This window comes from Calonectris borealis, chromosome 10 (assembly GCF_964195595.1).
Source record: "Calonectris borealis chromosome 10, bCalBor7.hap1.2, whole genome shotgun sequence".
Lineage (NCBI taxonomy): Eukaryota > Metazoa > Chordata > Aves > Procellariiformes > Procellariidae > Calonectris > Calonectris borealis.
Window position 1 is genome coordinate 20,143,216 of NC_134321.1, and position 18,886 is coordinate 20,162,101.

The window sequence follows — 18,886 nt, forward strand, 5'->3', positions numbered from 1 at the left end:
AGGTATTTCAGCTGTTGAATTCGGTGGCGGTTCAGTCCAGATGCTGTCTGGTAGCTTCCTCACTACAGCAAGGCTGCTCGCCGCAAGACTGTTCTCCTGGTGTCTGAAGGGGTCTCGGAAATGAAAACCCTTCCCAAAAGGGTTAACAGCAGCTTGGCACCTTGCAGCCCTTCTTGCCGCATTTGACACCAAAACCTTGGCATTTTTACAAGAGTTTGGTTAAAACATCCGATCTCCGCATATCGTACAAACCCTTGCCGCGCAGACAGGTAGCGCAAAGGTGTGCAGGTTCCCACTAGCTCCTGGCTGGGAGCAGGATAACCGGGGGCGTTGGCGCTGGTACCCTCACCACGATCAGTCGTGGATGGCTGACGATCTCCTTGCCCCGTTTCCACTGACGACTGGGCGCCCTCTGACCCGTTACCTTCAGCTGTGTCCTGTTGTGAAGATCAGATCGTGCTCCGACCAAAGACCAGGTGGATTTCCTGTTCCTGCCACTTCCATTTGAAGCTGCTCCAGAATCTGGCTGCTCTGATTAAAAATGCAGCTTCTAGCCTAAATTTAGAGATGGCTAGAAATATTTATATGTGCTGCCCTTTAGCTTAAATCAATTCTACCTTCATAATATTTACTTCCTTTATGTATTTATAAGTGACAGGCATATTCCCCTGTTTTGATTTTATTTGGTTAAGCAAGCCAGCCCCTTCAGTCTTTTTCATAAAATAAGCTTTCTTTTCCTCTCCTCATCTTTGCAGCTGTCTTCTGCACCTCTTCCAGCTTGAGTTTATTTTTCTTATGTTTGCATGATCACAGCTACACAAAATAGTCTAGATGAAATTTTACCAGAGCCTCATATAAAGGCATCAAAACTTCCTTTTCTTTTATAAATAACCGTGTTTGATATATACTATAATTGTTCGCTTTTCCATGTCTGCCTTACTTTGGCTCAGACATCTTGCCATCAGCTGAAATATCCAGGTCTGTAATTTTTTCTGCTTCCAGTTGTTGAGGTCCCAGAAGAGGACATTAGGTGAGGTGTGGGATCATTGATTTTGCAGTGCTGGTCTTGGTCTCTGAGGTCTGCTAGTCCCGTCTCTAAGGTTGTCCCATTCTTGTACGAAAATCTAAGCCTCCCATTGCTGTCTGGGTGACACAAATAATCGAGGCGAGGACAGTGGCACTAACGCTGATAGCACCTCTGTCAGCGTTTGGGATGGTGGCTGTTGCAGTAAGCATGGCTCTCCACTCATCCCACCGACAATGATACCCTGCCACAAATTGGGAAAGCTGGCACTGGCCTTGGCCCATGAAAGAAAAACCACACAAAAGAGGGCATTTACGTGGTGATTACCTCCATCCTGCATGCAGGACGTTGATCCGACCTGGTGCGGAAGCTGCTGTAGAAAGCATCTGGCGTCTCCAAGTCTGCAAGAAGGGCTTTCTGGCTAGAGGCTGCGACGGTGTTTCTCTAGGGTGGCTGCAGTGAACAGGAGACATCTGGGCTGCAGACGCCTCTCCAGAAATGCCAGGCACTGCACTTGGATCAGAGTATTAAATACAGTCACTAACTGGCACTGCTGTGGCAATACCTGCTCCTTTCCCTTGGGATGCAGGGATAAATCCAGTTCCCTCCAATACCAGTGTACCCACAAGGTATTTGAGCCCTTGCACAGTCCAATACACTAAATGCATATGCCCACAGTACATAAAGGCATGCAACTTAATGGCTTTGGTTTAAAGGGGGGTCTATAAATGATGCTGGAAGGAGAGAGACTCCTGGTGTGCGCTGCTTCCCAAGGCACATCCCTGCGCGAGCGGGTGATTTGCTGGGTCTTCCTTGAAGGTACATAAAGCTGCCGACCTGCCTTCGTCCTGGGAGCGTTAGGTACGGGATGGATCCCACGGAGCAGATCTGCTGCTCAGGTTCATTAGCTGATGCTAAGGAGAAGTTCTCAGGTGAGCACAGCTAAGTCTTGTTGTTCTTGGCTGTGTCTTGGCTCCTGATTTTTTTTTTCTTTTTCATTTTGAAGTGCACAGTCTCACCAGGGCTTGTCGGGAAGACAGATAAAACACGTAGCAGGGGCCCCAAGAAGCTGTCGCTGTATGCAAACATAGCTGGTGGCAAAGTGATTAGAACAACTGAATTAACTCAGGTAGTTGATTTACACAGTGCAGCTATGCAGCAGGTTTGTGGGGCTTATCAGAGCGTTGGATATTAATCTGGGGAAAAAGGAGTCTTGCTTTCCAAGCAGGAGCCTGGTTTTTCCAATGGTTGTTCTATTTGCCATCTGTTGAAGTGGCTTTTATTGAACAGCTTTACTCTCATCAGACTTCAGGGACCTTGTTTTATAAACAGGATCCGCGGGGACTGGGTTGCAGGAGTCCTGACATCGAGTACCTGCTGCCGGGGCTGTGCTGCTCGCCTCAGCCCTGCTCCGACCCCCAAGGAAAGGGCTGGATGCCAGCAACCAGCCTGCAGTGCCAGGACACTCTCAGTTTCAGGGAAGAAAAACATGAAATACTGATTTATTTCCCTCCCCCCCCCCCCTTGCAATGATCCTTATTTCAACAAGTTTTTTAACGGAACGTGAATTTTATTAAAGTGGCATTTCTCAAAGGAGGAAGACAAGCACAGAGCGCTCCTGAGGGGCTGTGTCATCAAGTTAAAAGGCTCTCTGTGTCGAAGCATTTGAGTTTCACCTCGTCCCTGGGGTCCCCAGTTTTCTTGCACTTTGACTAACCAGGAGGTGTAGCAACAGCCGCTATTTACAGAGGAGTGCACGGGGATAAATGGCAGCGCCTGGAACAGGTCCAGGCAAAGGACTTCTTGGGCAGGGCTTTGCTTAGCTGCCATGCTGCAATCTTAGCGATAAGATGAGCTGATAAGATTTCTGCTGGGGGGCCGAGGGGGCCGCTTATCTTTTTTCCTGCAGCAAGACCGAGTCGGGGAATTTGGCATTTTCAGTGCACGCTTAGTAACAAGCTCTGAATTTGGAGGAGTGGAAAATGTGACTCAATCTAATTATAAACTAGCTTTTCAGGCGGGCCGGGAAGTTCCTTGTTTTGTCCTGCTCTTGTGGGTTGTTGCCCTGCGCATCCGGGGAGACTGAGGAATGCGACGGTAAGGAGAATCCTGCGAAGGAGCCGACCTGAGATTGCGGGATCTGGCTCGCCTTTCCTCGCCGCGCTCTTGAATGCCAGCTTTCCAGCAATCTGCTGATGGCAGGAATAAATTGCCGGGGCTGGTTAGCTGTGCGGCGGCAGCGCTAAACCCCCAGCACTTGGCATCCCTGCTGTGTGGTATTTTTGCTTCCCTTTGGCCTTTCACTTATAAAAAGTTGCGCTGAAAGAAGAGCCCAACTGAACTTTTTTTTTTTAAGCTGTTTGAGGCTTTTCCTGCCCTGCGCTCGCCCCCTGAACAAGGGAGAAAGCGGGGTGTGGGCAGCCCGTGCTGACCCCAGCCCTGGCGCGGGCGGGCTGCGCCTTCCCGCTCCAACAATAAGGCTAAACAAATCCTTCCAAGCTGCTTGCATGGACCGATGAAAGAAGGATTTCTTGGGACACTCAATGTTTTGTAGTGACCTCCCAGTGAAACAGCTGTTGTGTTCCCTTGCCCAGGCAGAGTGGGACGCTGAATAGTGCCCTTATAGCAAACACAGAGGCGCATCTGGAAAAGAAGCCGTCATGGTAGGAGTATGCGAGGATGGCATGAGCTGGGCGTAGCCGCTCAGCCTGCGCTGTTGCGAAGCCATTTTACTGATCGTAAAGAAGTTGGCGAGACAAAGCACCGCTCTTCGGGCAGGCTGCGTCCGCGCAGCCCTACGCTTGCATCCGCAAAGGAGGGGGGTTGATTTCTGTGCGTGAGGCTTCGCTTGCCTGCTCGATGGCTGGAAAACGCAGATTAGCAGCAGACATGTAAACTTCTCATTCAGGTTTTCATGAGCACGTAAAAGTAGAGCAGCTACTTCAAGTAGCTTTGCTGCCTGGTCCTTCAGGGACTGAAGTTTGAACTTGAAGTCAAGGGCCAGGACCTGTGGTACAGCCTCTGCAGCCTTGTTCTTCCTTAGCTCAGCTCTCTGAGCTGAAAGGTTTGATTTTTCTAAGGCAACAGCTTCAATGCACGGAGACATGCAGGAAGAGCTTTGCAGGGCTTTCGCTGGGACCAGCCGAAATGCGGGATTAGTGTAAGCGTCCTGTGCACAAAGGAAGCACCAATTACCGGCTGTTCCCATATAGCTTTCAGTCTCTGAACAGAGGTGGTGAGCTCCTGCTGGTAATGAAGACTTGGGTCACCGAGGCTGACGTACTTCTGAGAACCAGTGAAGTCTCTGGGCTGTTTTTAGACTTTCAGAGGCAGATGCGTCTGCATGAAATGTCCTGGAGCAGCTTGTTTTTGTCCGTGAGCTCCTGTGCCTTTCATCCAAGGCACGCAGCAGTTCAGAAGAGCGCTGTCTGCTGAAGATACCCAAAAGCTCTGGCAGGTATCGCAGTCCCCTCTGCAGGGAAGTGCATGCGCTGCGATTCCTCCCTGCTCGCTGTGCCAAGTAAATGCAACTTTCCTTTCTTCAGACTGAGCTTTCCCACAGCGCAGCACTGTGCAGTCGCACCGTTGCTGTGCCCGGTGAGCAGAGGGCTCCGAGAGGTGCCCATCCTCCTTTCGCCACTGTCTTCTGGGCCTTGTGTTTCTAGGCAAGACCCGTCTGATGTCCTAGTTTGCAGTTCTGCTGTATTTGAGAAAAGGAAGGGCGTTGTAAGATTGGAGGCTCCTTCTCGCACCATCTCCTGGTTGCATTCAGCCAAGCCTCCCTGTCAGGGCTGTTCCTTGGGGCCAAAGAAGCGGCTGTTGCGGTCTGAGGCTTGTCCAGCTCCTGGCTTGAGCCATCGTGTTCCCTGACCCAGTGCAGCAGCCTCTGCTGCTGCAGGACCTGCCCGGGGCAGTGGTGCCCGCGCAGCTTGGCTGCATGAACACTCCACACCTGCAGTCACTGGCTCCATCTTCATGTTGGTGAGGAAGAGGAACACACCCGATGGACCCACGGGCAGAGCATGCCTCCCAAAAGAGGACTCAATCCTCTGACTCGGAGCCTGCAGCCCCATGTTCTCATTGTTTCTCTTGGCTCCAGGTTGGCTGTGCCAGCACCACGAATCATTGCCGTGCCTGCGGCTTCAGCAGCGCTGGGGCAGATGTGGAACCCATGTCTCTACCACCACTTCTCTGGCCCGTGCGGGACAAGGCAGCCCGAAATCTGCCTGCCCACATACCTGGTTTGGGGCTGAGACCCCAAACCGCCTGTTGCTTCTGCTGACAGAACTGTTCCGTGCTGCTGCATTAGCAGGGGGTTAAGATGAAGCTTGGGCTTAGGCAAACAGCTTAGGTTTGACTCTGTCTCTGCAGCTATATTTGCATTTGAATTGTCTTCCTTTCCATTTTCTCTCCCCTGCCCGCTGGTTAATTGCTTGCAGAAGCCTGAGCACTGCAGACTTGGTTTAACACGGGTTAGGTCAGTCAGCCTGAGCACAGTTCAGCTTGGCTTCTGCTCAGGTGTAGAGAGGGCTCAGCCGGGGTGCTCTTCATTCCTGGCCCTCTGTTAGGGTAATGCCGAAGGAGCAACCCAGAAGGGGAGTCTGTCGTACGGTAAACTGTCATCAGTAATTATAACCCAAATGAAATCCCTGGCACGGGGGTCTGTGTCTCAGGAACAGCTGGACACGGGGAGAAGGGGTTGGTGGGAGATCTGGCAGAGCTGCCGGAGTATCTGTGCTCACCCCTGCCCAAAAGCAGTCAGGAATTTTTTAGGACTGATTTGAAAGGGCGCGGGAAGGAGCCGAGTCCCTGGCTGCTGCTGCTGCCCACGGGAGGGTCTGGCAGCATGGGCTGGGGAGATCCCATCGGATACCTCCAGGGCCGGGAGGATTTCATAGTGGTCTGCCAAAGGGAGACCTGTGGCAGGATCCTACGGTACCTGTCTCCTTTTTGGAGGATTCATCAGGAGGAGGAAGACTAAATACTTGGAGGATTAGAGGGCACTCTTGTAGGCAAGAATGCGGTTTTTGCCTGAATTCCCTCAGAGGCAGCAGTTTTGCTCGCTGCTCCTTTGCTTATCTTTGTCTTGTTGGCTACAGGGCTTTAAGATCTAAGTTTAAAAAAACAAATCAAACTGTGCTATCTTCTCTCATGAGCTGACTGCTCTTGGCTGGCCTAAAAATAGCGGGCCATGTATATCTGAAAGGACTTTGTGAACAAGGTCTTCAAAGCCAGCCAGACCACTGTGTGTATTTAAAATCGCGAACATGGCTAATTTTTTAATGGTCTTCAATACACTGCCAGGCTTGTGTAATCTTTACCCAACACGCATTCATTTACAATTATCTCAAATAATGGGAAAACAAAGGCAGCCTTTTTTTTCCTTGAGCAACGGAAGAGTTATTTTGAAACCAGACCCCTTGAGGGAAATGGCAGGGCTTAAGGCTGATATTTATTGCATACATAGAAAACTGGAAAACTTTTGACATGAAAACTAGAGATCCCAAATCATTAACTATGTATAGCCTTAACAAATATCCTTTGAAACAATATTTGAAGGAAACGTTGCAAGAACAGAGTCCAGGGCTCTCCGCTCCCGGTTTCATGCCACCACGAACACAGCAGCGACCGTGACCAGGACAGACCCACGCCGAGGGCTCTGCTGGTTAGCGTTCATTTAGGAACAAGTATTTTTATTCAGCCCGATAACCGCTTTGATTATCTACTCTAATCTTGCGGGGCTCTTCCTTTGACATGCGAACATGGATGAATTTTGCTGCCAGGGCAGCAGCCGTGTTTAAAGCAGAGCTGCGGCATCGAAGACTTGTTGCCTTCCTAAAGATTTCCCAGGGGAGGCACAGGCATCTTCATGGGCTTCATAGGCATAATACACATAAATTTGATTTTCTGAATCACCTCTTGCAGAACCCTTAGAAACAGTCCACATCTCCTCGCAGGTTGAATACAGCTGAACTAGCTCAGCTCTTTTTAAATCAAGTTTAAGTGGGTTTATAAATGTTTTGCAGCCGTCGCATCTCTGCTAGAACAAGTTGTCCCGGTAGGTGATTGCCTGGCCTGTTTCTGTTTTTCAGGAGAGCCTAGTTTTCAGTGTGAATCTGTCTAGCTGCAGTTTCATTTTCTAGCGTGGGCTCTTACGAACGTGAGCTCACATGCAAACTGTCGGTTAAAAATGGTTTTCCAAGCAGAAATATTCAGACTGGCCTGTGCCTCCCTCACTGTCCTTTTTGCACGTGGGGTTGGCTCCCTTTCCTAAGTGAGTTTGGCTATCAAACACAGGAGCGCACGTGATTGAAAAGAGAATCGCCTTGTGACGTGAGATTAAAAGCAATGCTCGTTGTACGTCTCCTCCTCGAGTCATGCGCCGTGCCCGGGGAGGAGGGAGCAGCAGAAAACCCCAGCTCGCAGGAGAGCTCTGTGGAGTGTGTGATCCTGTAATTAAGGGCTTTTGCAGAGTGCATGGAAGGGGAAGATTTGTTCCAAATGTAGCCTGAAATTACACGTTCAGTGTGCATTTAACCACTCACTACTAAAGTTTTTATTCTTCTTGATTGTGTAAGCCTCAGTAACGCTGCGGCTTTGTCCTGGCTCCTTGTGTTTCTGTTCCTAACCTGTGCCCAGCCCTGCCCTTCCTCCTCCCCAGTGGGCAGGTTAGCCGCTAATCTTGGCACAAGGGGACGAAGAGTGGCACCATCCAGCTCCTGCTGATGTAAATGCTGGATTGCACTGGGTGCTGTCCTGGCATCTCAGTTTTTAGAGGGCGCAATGAAATGACACTTTTTTTTTAAAGGAACACAAGTGCCGGTCAACCCTGGTTCTGGCTGGGCAGGATGAGACCCTGCCTTTGTCCTCTCTTGGCAGGAGAGCTGCCAAGGAAGGACAATTTGGTCCTTTGTTCCTGCGTGCCCATCTCAGGTGAAGGGCTGGTTTTCCTTCGGGCTAAAAGCAGCTCCTGTTCTTGCTGTGGTGGGGGAGCGGGTGCCCGCAGCAGTAGCGCTGCCAAACCCCCCTGGTTTCTGCCAGACCCATGGGTGAAGAGCAAAGCTGAGTGGAAGGATGTTCTCGCCCCAGCGCCTCGCTTTGGGTGGGATACATCGGGGCGTATGGCCCGTGCGGCGGCCTCCTCTGTCTGGCGTAAGCAGGAATCTTAATTTCCTGCTCTCGGACATTGCTGCTGAGGAGTTAACTAAAAGCTGTGCTAACAGCTTTAAACTCTGCTCTATAAACTGTACCCAGCGTGTGTCTCATGATGCGCTCTCCAGCTTGTCCAGGCTGGCCGGAACGGGGCTGATCCTTTGCAGAGGAGAGGAATGAGGGTGTTGCCCCTACGGTCGTAGCCGAAACCCTCTGCGGCTCTCGCCAGAAGACTTTCGGATCCTACGTTACCCTTGCAGAGCTGCACATCCAGACCCCTCAGCGTGCCGAAATCTGCAGCGGGGGGGGAGTCTGCGAGCCCTGCTGCTCTGCCTTTCAGCGGGCTGCCTAATCCTGCCCGCAGCCGGGGGGGTGGGAGAGTTAGCCAGGGCTCGCAGTCTGCCCAGCCCTGCAGCACCGGGCATCGCTCCTCGTCTGTCCGTCCCAGGGGCTTTCCCTGCGGTTAGGCAGGTCTGGCGAGTCCGGCCCCATCTCTGCGCCCGCTGCCGGATGTGGGGACACTCCTGCCAGGCAGGTTTCCTTGCGAAGCTCCTCGCCCAGCTTTGTGTTTGGATAAATTATGAAATATGTATGAGCTTTACAGAATTGCAGAGTAACCAAAGCACCCTTTCAGGAGGAGAGCTGGAACGCGGCTCTGCATTGGACTGCAGCAAGCCCAGAGCATCGACCGGGCGGCTAAATCTGTCTCCGTGGGCCCCAAAACGTCCTGTTTCCTCTGGGTGTGGGGGGAGATACCTCGTGGTGAGCTCTGGAAAGCCCAGCCGGGGCCCTTTCCGAACGCCTCCAAGCCCGGGGGGGTTGTCAAGCTCAGGTTACTTGCCATGGGGTACCTACAGCCCCAGGAAATGTCACCCCTTCCAGCGTGCAGCCTGAGCGGCTCCGCTGTGCTTCATGGTCGGCGAGCGGCTGTAGCGCAGACGGACAGACGTCAGCTGCTGGGCACAGGAGGCTTGCGGGGTTCGTGTCCACCCTCAGCTATGACCCAGGGTGGGAGGCTGGGGTGCCCAGGCTTTCCCCTGCTCGGGGTGGGGAGCGCCTTGGCGGGGTGTCAGCCATGCAGGTGACGTTTTGGAGAGAACCAGTGTCTTCTCTGCAATCGCAAAATGGGGATCTGAAGGCTCCGGACCTGGGCTGGCTGGGAAGGGGACCCGAGGTTGGAAGAGGAGGGTGGGCTCGGAAAGGCACAAATGAGTACGTTGGGAAGCGGAGGCAGCCGGTGAGGTTACCGCCAGCTCCCTCCTCTGGAGCGTATGGAAATGCCATCCTTGCATACATTGCCCCTGCTGTTGGACCACACAGTTTGAAGGGGAGGCTTGTGCTCTCGGACCGTGCTTCACTAACCTGTGCCACAAGTCGTGTTAAAAAAAAAGTCTTGCTGTTGACCTAAAAGAGGTAGTAAATAGTGCGTTGGAGTCCTGAGGTGCCTGCGGTCTGGGCCAAAGCCGCCTGGTGTTTCTAGTCTGCAGAAGCAAGTTATTATATGAAAGTGAAATCCTTCATTTTAAGCTAACGCTGAGTATAAAGCCAGGCTGGTGCGATGCCCAGCAGCGCTCCAGCCCGTGCGCTATGTCCCTGCCTGCCCTGCTGGCCATCGCAGTGCTGTACTGGCCAGATGTCGGGTTTTGCTCCCCTCCCTCGTCCCCAGCTTGCCGTTCCTCTGGCAGCGCAGGAGGACGCTGTGTTTTAAGCGGCTGCTTAGCTCTCGGGATTTGCTGCTGCTTGTTGAGAAGCTGGTGTGCTCCAACCAGGCAGGGGACTCCGAGCCATAGTTTGCCAGCTTCTGGCCCCTCCGGCTCAGCCTGGCTGCTGCGGGCAGCAGGACGAAGCAGAAAGTTTACAGAGAAAACGTACGTTCTGCTCAGCTGCTGGAGCAATGGGCTTGCAGGGTGCCATCAGGTGAGGAACGGAGCGAGGTGGCAGGGATGGGAGAGGAAGAAGAGGGAGCGGGAGGAGGGCAGCTGTTGGATCAGCTCTGCTGTATCACATAACTTCACCCTCAGCTTCATAGCTGTCCCCATGACTTGAACTCCCCTTCTGCCCTCGGAGAAAATGAACCGCTTGTGCTTAGTAGTTGCACAGCAAGTGCTAGAGAGCTGGTACCTGCAGGCAAGGGACCTTTGCAGGACTTGATGACCTTCCATGGCTCCTTAAGCCCTTTGGGACCAGTCTACCCTACAGAGCTCGTCCTTGTCACTATGCGGAGAAGGAGACACAGGCTGTCCCGCTCTGGTCAGGATGTTCCTTCCCCAGTTGTTACGCTTCAGATTTTTTTCTTTAACCCTTTAAATTAAGCGTTATTGCTGCTAGAACCTGTCTTAATGCTGTACTTCTAAAATCACCTTCTTCTCTTTCTTATTTGGTAGCTCTCCGAAGCTGGGAAGGACTCCTTGCCTTCGTGGTTACACTGGAACGCGGAGAGCAGCTCCCTGGAAGGGCTGCCCCTTGACACGGACAAGGGCGTCCACTACATCTCGGTGACCACGCTGCAGCCCTTTCCGAACGGGAGCTATGTGCCGCAGACCGCAAACGTCTTCTCTGTTGAGGTCCACCAAGAAGACCACAACGAGCCTCAGTCGGTGCGAGCGGCCGTCCAAGACACAGGTGACGCAGCGCCGTTCGTGTGTGGCTCGGAAGAACCGGTCACTATCCTGACTGTCATTTTGGATGCCGACTTAACAAAAATGACACCAAAGCAGAGGATTGAACTCTTAAACAGAATGAGAAGCTTCTCAGAGGTGGAACTTCATAACATGAAGTTGGTTCCTGTTGTAAATAATAGACTCTTTGACATGTCGGCCTTCATGGCTGGACCAGGAAATGCAAAGAAGGTGGTGGAAAACGGGGCCTTACTCTCATGGAAACTGGGATGTTCTCTGAGCCAAAACAGTGTCCCCAACATCAGCAAGGTGGAGGCTCCAGCTAAGGAAGGAACCATGTCTGCCCGCCTTGGCTACCCTGTTGTTGGCTGGCACATTGCAAACAAGAAACCTCACCTCCCAAAGAGGATGCGGCGGCAGATCAACGCCACTCCTACGCCTTTGACCGCCATCGGGCCACCCACCACTGCCGCGCAAGAACCGCCGACCAGGATTGTCCCCACCCCAACATCGCCTGCCATCGCGCCTCCCACGGAGACGACGGCCCCCCCAGTCCGGGAGCCCATACCACTGCCGAGGAAGCCTACGGTCACCATCAGAACAAGGGGCCCCATCGTCCAGACACCCACTCTGGGACCGATCCAGCCAACCAGGGTAGCAGAAGGCACCGGCACAGCCTCTGTGCCGATTCGCCCCACGATGCCGGGGTATGTAGAGCCCACGGCAGTGATCACACCGCCCACAACTACCACCAAGAAACCGAGAGTCTCCACTCTGAAGCCAGCCACGCCATCCACGACGGATTCCTCCACGGCGACGACGCGAAGGCCTACTCGAAGACCTAAAACGCCCCGTCCAACAAAGCCTCCCAGCACGACCAGATCCCCCATCTCCAAGCTGACAACGGCCTCCCCGCCGACCCGCGTACGCACCACAGCTAGCGGGATCCCCCGGCCCTGGGAGCCAAATGAGCCACCCAAGCTGACGAACCATATCGACAGGGTCGACGCGTGGGAGGGCACCTACTTTGAGGTTAAAATACCGTCCGATACCTTCTACGACAAGGAAGATACCACCACGGACAAACTGCAGCTGACCTTGAAGCTGAAGGAGCAGCAGATGATAGAGGAGAATTCGTGGGTCCAGTTCAACAGCACCAGCCAGCTCATGTACGGCATGCCGGACCACAGCCACATCGGGAAGCACGAATACTTCATGTACGCGACCGACAAAGGCGGGCTTTTCGCTGTGGATGCTTTCGAAATCCACGTCCACAAACGCCCGCACGGGGACAAGTCTCCAGTGAAGTTCAAGGCCAGGCTGGAAGGGGACCACAACGCGGTGGTGAACGACATCCATAAGAAGATCATGCTGGTGAAGAAGCTGGCTCTGGCGTTTGGTGACAGGAACAGCAGCACCATCACGGTGCAGGACATCGCCAAAGGCTCCATCGTAGTGGAATGGACGAACAACACGCTGCCCCTGGAGCCCTGCCCCCGGGAGCAGATCCGGACTTTGAGCAAAAAAATTGCGGATGACTCCGGCAGGCCAAGCCCGGCTTTCTCCAACGTCTTGCAGCCCGAGTTCAAGCCTCTGAACGTGTCGGTGGTCGGCTCCGGCAGCTGCAGGCACATGCAGTTCATCCCCGTGACGAAGGACGGAAGGGTGATCTCAGAGGCGACGCCGACGGTGGCAGCAGGCAAAGACCCCGAGAAGAGCAGCGAGGACGACGTGTACCTGCACACTGTCATCCCCGCCGTGGTGGTGGCCGCCATCCTCCTCGTGGCCGGCATCATCGCCATGATCTGCTACCGCAAGAAGAGGAAAGGGAAGCTGACCATCGAAGACCAGGCCACCTTCATCAAGAAAGGCGTGCCCATCATCTTCGCCGACGAGCTGGACGACTCCAAGCCTCCGCCGTCCTCCAGCATGCCCCTCATCCTCCAGGAGGAGAAAGCCCCTCTGCCCCCCCCGGAGTACCCCAACCAGAGCATGCCGGAGACCACGCCGCTCAACCAGGACACCATCGGGGAGTACACGCCGCTGCGGGACGAGGACCCCAACGCGCCGCCCTACCAGCCTCCCCCCCCCTTCACCGCACCCATGGAGGGGAAAGGCTCCCGCCCGAAGAACATGACCCCGTACAGGTCCCCGCCGCCCTACGTCCCCCCTTAACGAACGGGAGGCTCTCGGGGGAGAAGGGGCCTCCAGCTCCACACCGGTGCTGTCTGTGGGCCGGCAGCCCCCTCGCCAGCCGGGAACCCAAAACCCCAGCCCGCTCCCCAGCAGGCCCTCCCCGGCTGCGCCCGCCGCACCGGAGCGCTCGCGGGACTCGGGGGGACACTTGTTTTATTTTTGCCTAACAAGCTTTGGTTTTATTTTATTCATAGAAAAAATTCTCGGCTCAAACACGCCTTCCCGGCGGCTGGGCTTCTGGCCGGGGCCGGGGCGGCGGGCAGGGAGGGGGGACGGGACGGGACGGGTCGGGTCGGGACGGGAGGAGCAGGCAGCACTGGGGTAGCACTCTGGGTCTCCGCTGTTTGCCTTTAACACTAACTGTACTGTTTTTTCTATTCACGTGTGTCTAGCTACAGGACGTAACATGAAAGGTAGCCTAAAAATAATTAAATTCAAGGGACTTTCTGAAGTCGATGTTTTAAGTTTTTACATTTAATCTGCTGTTTACCTAAACTGGGATGTGTAGTTTTGGGGAGGGGGAGGGCAGTGCTGTGCTGCAGGCGAGCTCCAAGGGCGATTCGGGGCTGGTTAGGGGGGGGGCCTTGAGGACAGCCAGCCTCCTCCTCCTCCTCAGGGGGGTCGGCTTCTTGGTTCGGGGTTTGATTCTTTTTTTTTTTTTTTTTTTTTTTAATCAAAGAAATCCTATTTTTCTCACGCATCATAAAATAGTCATCAGTTGAGTCAGACTGGCTTGGGGTACCTTTGGCTGAGCGCGGGGGCAGCTGCCCGCACCTCGGGGTGCAGCGCTGTGCCGGGGGGGGGGGGGCTCGTGGGAGGGCGAGCCGGGCCCCGCGCTGTGACGGCTTCTCCGCTGCCCGGCGAGCGCCGGGGTCGGGGAGGTCTTTTTTAAGCAAAACCCCCTCCCCACGAGGTGTTTTGGCGATGGTGGGGTGTTTTCTCCATAGCGCGGTGCCTCTCTTTGCCTCCACTCCTCCTTGAGAGCAGTGCCGGAACGGCCTCGCCGGCCCCTGGCTCTGGGCCGCATGCCTCCTCCCGGCTGCTCCGCGCCCGGATGCTGTTGGAAAAGAGAAAAAGTTTTTTAAAAAAAAAAAAAAAAAAAGGAAAAAAAAAGAAAAAAAAAGGAAAAAAAAAGCACCAGGAATAGTTAATAGTAAAAAAAAAATCAGCGAACTCTCAAATCTAATTTTTTACTAAATTTTTGATACAGCCTCAAATTGTTTTATTAAAAAAAGACTTAAAAACCGGTGTACCGCTGCCACCAGTTTGTACGAGCTTAGCTTCCCAGTGCCAGCTCCCCGGGACCCACCGCCCCGCGCAGGCCCCGCTCCTCTGAGCCGCGGGGCCACCCCCGGCCCCTCCTGCCCCTCGGCCGCCTCTTCCTGCACTCTGTAGATATTATTTTTCTCTCCTTCGCGCCAAATCATTTTACGCATGGATTTACTTTGTGTTTTCCCTGAGCGTTCTTTGGGATACGTTTGGGGGGAGGAGAAAATACCCCCTGTGCTGGGGGGGGGAGGGGGGTGTCCCAGCACACACACGCAGCCATCCCCCCCCCCTCCCTCAGGGGATGGCGCGCTGCCGCGGCCGGGCGAGCGGCTGGGTGGGTGACTGCCCTGCCTCCACTCGCGGGGGGGGGGGGGGGGGGGGCTCTCCCCGGCCCCCCCCCCGCCCTCACGCTCTGATTTCAGCGTCGCGGGGGCGGCGGTTTCCGCGTTGTGTAAAGAAACGTATGGAGTCAATAAACCGTGTGCTTTACTACAGCCCAGCCTCTGCCACCGCCGCGGCGACGGGACCGGGCGGGCTCGGGGGGGGCTGCGGGAGGCACCCGGGCCCCGCGCGGGGCGGCGGGAGCGCGGCGCCCCCTGGCGGCGGAAGCGGGCTTCCCGCTTCCGGTCGGCGCGGCGCGTGACGCCACCGCGCACGGCCCCGGCCCCGCCCAGGAGGGGCGGCCGCTCTGCGCCGCCATGTCGGGAGCGGCGGGGCCGGGGCCGGGCCGCTCCCCGCTGCCCTGCGCCCCCCGCCCCGCCGCCGCGCTCCAGCTGGGCGGGGGAGCCGAGCCGGCGCGGCCCGGCGTCGCTGTCATCGACCTCCGCTTCCCCCGCGGCGCCGCCGCCGACGTGAGTGCGGCCCGGCCCGGCCTGGGGCGGGGGGTGCCGGGGCGGTCCCGGTGTGGGGCGGGGGGTGGTGCCGGTGCCGGTGCGGGAGGGGGGATGCCGGGTGCGGCAACGGTCCTGGTATGGGGAGGGGATGCTGGGGGCGGTACCGGGGCGGGGAGTGATGCCGGGGGCGGTGCCGGTATCGGGGGGATGCCGGTGCCGGGGTATTGCCGGGGGCAGCACCCGTACCGGTGTTGGGCGGGATGCTGGGGGCGGTCCCGGTCCCGGTATGGCGGGGAGGGATGCCGGTGCTGGTCCCGGTACGGGGGATGGGGGCGATGCCGGTGCCAGTCTGGTGTGGGGGGAGATGCCGGTGCCGGTGCCGGTATGGGGGGAGATGCCGGTGCCGGTATGGGGGGGATGCCGGTGCCAGTCGCGGTATGGGGGGGATGCCGGTGCGGGTGTGATGCGGGGGCTGAGGCCGCCGGTCCCGCAGGTGCAGGAGATCGTCTTCAGGAACTTCTACACGGCCTTCCTGAGCGTGCGGGTGCAGCGCCCCGGCCCCGCCGGCTCCCGCCGCTGGGTGACCTGCCTGCGGGACTACTGCCTGATGCCCTGCCCGCACACCGAGGAGGGCTCCCAGGACTACTTCTCCCTCCACCGCCACCAGGTCGGCATGGCCGGACAGCGGCCACGGCATCACCCACGCCTCTGGGGCTCACCCCTCTTTGCCCACCCCCCAGGACAGCTCCCGGTCCCCGGGGCCCCGTGCTGATGCCCCACCGTGCCCCCACTGCACGCCTGCCAGCCCCTCTCAGCAGTGAGGGTCCCCGTGCTGGTCCTGCCCGTGCCCCGCGCAGCCCAGACAGCCACCATGAGGTGACGTTTCCCTCGGGCTCCTTCATCTGGGGTGGCTTGGGGTTTTTTTGGAGCAAATCCCACCAGCTGCCCCGGAGCAGTGCCAACCTGGCCAGCCCCTGCTGTACCCCCGGCAGTGACGGCTCCCCCCGTCCTTGCCCCTTCAGATGCTGTGCGACTTGGACCAGGTGACGGCGGTGCGGTTCATCCTGCGGCAGCCCTCCCCGGTCTGGCTCCACTTCACCATTGAGGAGCTGCAGATTTTCCCCCCAGGACAGAAGGTGAGCGGGTGCCGGTGCTGCCCTCCCTGCCAGCTGCAACCAGGGGGTCCAGGACAGGCCGCTATCCCCAGCCCTGCGCCTGGCATTGCTCCCCGCAGCTCCAGGGGCTTCAGGCTCCCTCCAGAGGAGACAGTGGTGTGGGTCCAAGTCCTTGTCCTTCCCTGGGCTGCTTGGGGTCCCCTTGTGCACTGGGGGCCGGGGGAGGGACTGCTCCAGCCAGCCCCAGCCCTGCCTGTTTTGGAGGTGGATGTTTGTCTGAGCAGCGGGACGTAGCTGGAGGTTGCTGCAACAAATTACAGGTTGCAAACACCCACCCTAAACACAGAATTCCCTTTAATAATGGTAAAGCGATACTTATTCCCATATATATACACAGGTGGGCTCCAAACTGCAGCACGCTGCATGGTGTGAGGGATGGAGGTGGGACTGGGGACACCCCTTGTGTGACCCTCTGGATCTGTTTCAGAACCCCCAGAAAGATTTCCCCTCCTGGCTCTCCCAGCTGACCCCTCCGGAGCAGCCAGCCAGCCTGCACGGGGTGAGTAGTCCCTGCTGAGGTATTACGGGGAAGGAGGGACCTGGGTGGGGTGCCGGCCACGGGCACGAATGTCACTTATGAGGTTGCTGGCCCCATCCTTGCCCCATCGGCTCCAGGCTCGCACCAGGAATAGCTGTGGAGCCCTGAAATGCCCCGCCTTGTGCTGGAAGTAGTTTGCAGCGCTCGGAAGAAAGATGTCTCCACAGGGATGTGCAATTTGAGGTGACAATTAAGCCTACCTGCCCTCTAGTCCAGGGACAGGAACGTCCCTGTGGGAGCGGTGGGTGCGCAGCATCGCTCAGCCAGCCGGCAGGACACGTGGGGATGGGGTGGCCTGGCTGGTCCCCGGCACTTTGCCGAGGGTGCACCCTGGGGAGCGTGTTGCACAGCCAGGGCGACACGCGGGCATAGGGAGGTCACAACCACGGCGCATGTTTGCAGCTTGTGAGCCACATCTGCCCGGCCGGCAGCCTTTGGTGAGCAAAGTCCGGGCAGAGCACGGCAGGGGCAGGCAGCTGGCTCGCCCACGGAAACCTGCTGACTCAGCCACCGGCGTTGCCTGTAGGAGCGGTGCCACGTGCCCCAGCGCCTCCGGGGCAGTTCTGCCTCCGGGGCCCACACCACCGCCGCCGCGGCAAGGCTCCTGCCGGCCCTGGCAGGTGCGGGAGCTCCAGTCCATGCCCGACTGTCCGGCAGGCTGGGAAAGACACCCCGGTCCCTTGCTGATCGCTTGGGTTGCTCTGGGCTTGGCTGTTCCCGACACGAGGCACCCACCAGCGGCCTGGCACCGCGGGCAGGGCCGGGCAGGGGAGACGCGGCGCAGAGTTTTGCCCTGGCCTGGAGAGCTGCTGCGGATCCCGCGAGTCCCGCCTGGCTAAAGGTCCCGGAGGAACCGACACCTGCAGCGGGGTTTCTGACGCCAGGCCCGGGGAGCGCCACGGAGGGAGGCTGTTGGGAAACTCTGGACTGTGCAATTAAGTTTTTAATTATTAGCCAGCGATCTGCTTTCTGTCCTCACCCTGGACGCCTGCCAGCAGAGATGAGCTGTCGGTGCCAGGGCTCAGGGTCACCCATTTCCCCAGCTGACTGTTTTCCTAGAGTGGGGCCCTGCTCACCCTGCGTTGGGAAACCACCGGCAGGTCGGGAGCGTGGGCACCATTGCGATAGTGCCCGGCTCTCCGAGGGACACAGCCATGCGGCCACACCACTGCCCAAGCCCGGGACGATCCAGCCCATCCGGGCCATCCCCGCTCCGCAGCATTATGCCCACTTCTTTCCAGGAGCTCCCTGACCCAGAGAAGGTGTCAACGGAGGTCCAGCAAATGTGGGTGCTGACGGAGGTGATCCGGGCTCGCCAGGCAGCTGCCCGCATCGGGCGCTTCGACGTGAGTCCCCCCCACCCTGCTCAGGGGGGCTCCGGCCCTGCCGCATTCTGGGGGAGCCCTCCTGGAGGGGCTGCTCCCAGCGGGATGGGGTGGGGTGTCCTGGCAGAGCGATGGTGCTGTGCAGGGACCGACAGTTGCTCCCTTTCCCAGGTGGACGGCTGCTACGATATCAACCTGCTTTCCTACTCGTGAGCCCCGTGGCTGCTGGCCAGAGGGAGCTGGCTCCTCCCCGCTCCCGGGGCTGAAGCGGGCTCCTGCGACCCCTCCATCGGCCTTCGTCCCTTCGGCCCCGGGGGGTTTCCAGGCCTTCCCCGCGCCCCTTCCCCGACTCCTCCTGCGCTGGCCGGCAGTGATGGGCAGCGCTGCCGCCCCGCAGTCCCCCGTGAGCCGCCCCCACCCCGGTGCCCTCCAGCTCTGCTCTTGGCACGTCCCGTGCTGCTGCTCCCTGCTGCGGGCAGAGCCCGGCTCCCCCACCCTACCTCTGCCCTGGGGAGCGGCCCCTGGCCCTGCCTGCGCTGCCTGCGCTGCCTGCCCTGCCTTGCGCTGCCTGCAGGACGGGGCTCCCGCAGACAAGGGGGTGCTCGGGGGGCCGAGGAGGTGCTGGGGGGCGGCGGGGAGAGCCTCGGTCACGACTAAAAGCTGCTACCTTGGTCCTGCCTGTGCCCGCCTGTCTCTTTTTGGGGAGGGGGGGGATGGCCGTGCCCGGGCAGGACCCGCACCCAGCATCCCCCCGGG

General features: G+C 57.5%; 2 protein-coding genes across 3 annotated transcripts in view; both read left to right on the forward strand.

Annotated features, from left to right (window-relative positions):
• The window catches only part of DAG1 (dystroglycan 1), a 53,751-nt gene extending 40,310 nt beyond the window's left edge, over nt 1-13,441 (forward strand). The window contains exon 3 of the mRNA XM_075159290.1: nt 10,561-13,441. Within this exon, the coding sequence (XP_075015391.1) occupies nt 10,561-12,969 (2,409 nt within the window). The 3' untranslated portion in view covers nt 12,970-13,441. The remainder of the gene's footprint in view (nt 1-10,560) is intronic.
• A 1,497-nt stretch (nt 13,442-14,938) lies between these two features.
• NICN1 (nicolin 1, tubulin polyglutamylase complex subunit) lies at nt 14,939-18,804 on the forward strand. Of its 2 annotated transcripts, XM_075159297.1 has the most exons (6): nt 14,939-15,110; nt 15,586-15,759; nt 16,115-16,228; nt 16,695-16,766; nt 18,047-18,151; nt 18,302-18,804. In XM_075159297.1, exons 1-6 carry the CDS (start codon nt 14,958-14,960, stop codon nt 18,341-18,343), a joined length of 660 nt encoding a protein of 219 aa, XP_075015398.1. In that variant the 5' UTR covers nt 14,939-14,957; the 3' UTR covers nt 18,344-18,804. The 2 variants fall into 2 exon arrangements, with proteins under 2 accessions (XP_075015398.1, XP_075015399.1); XM_075159298.1 differs by lacking the exons at nt 18,047-18,151; nt 18,302-18,804 and adding an exon at nt 17,208-17,335.
• Nucleotides 18,805-18,886: the final 82 nt, after the last annotated feature.

Bases quoted from the DNA above. Each gene is read 5' to 3' on its own strand.
- NICN1 (XM_075159297.1), top strand. From the start codon at position 14,958: ATGTCGGGAGCGGCGGGGCCGGGGCCGGGCCGCTCCCCGCTGCCCTGC. The intron at 15,760-16,114 runs GTCGGCATGGCC...TTGCCCCTTCAG, and splicing joins TCTCCCTCCACCGCCACCAG to ATGCTGTGCGACTTGGACCA. The intron at 16,229-16,694 runs GTGAGCGGGTGC...GATCTGTTTCAG, and splicing joins TTTTCCCCCCAGGACAGAAG to AACCCCCAGAAAGATTTCCC.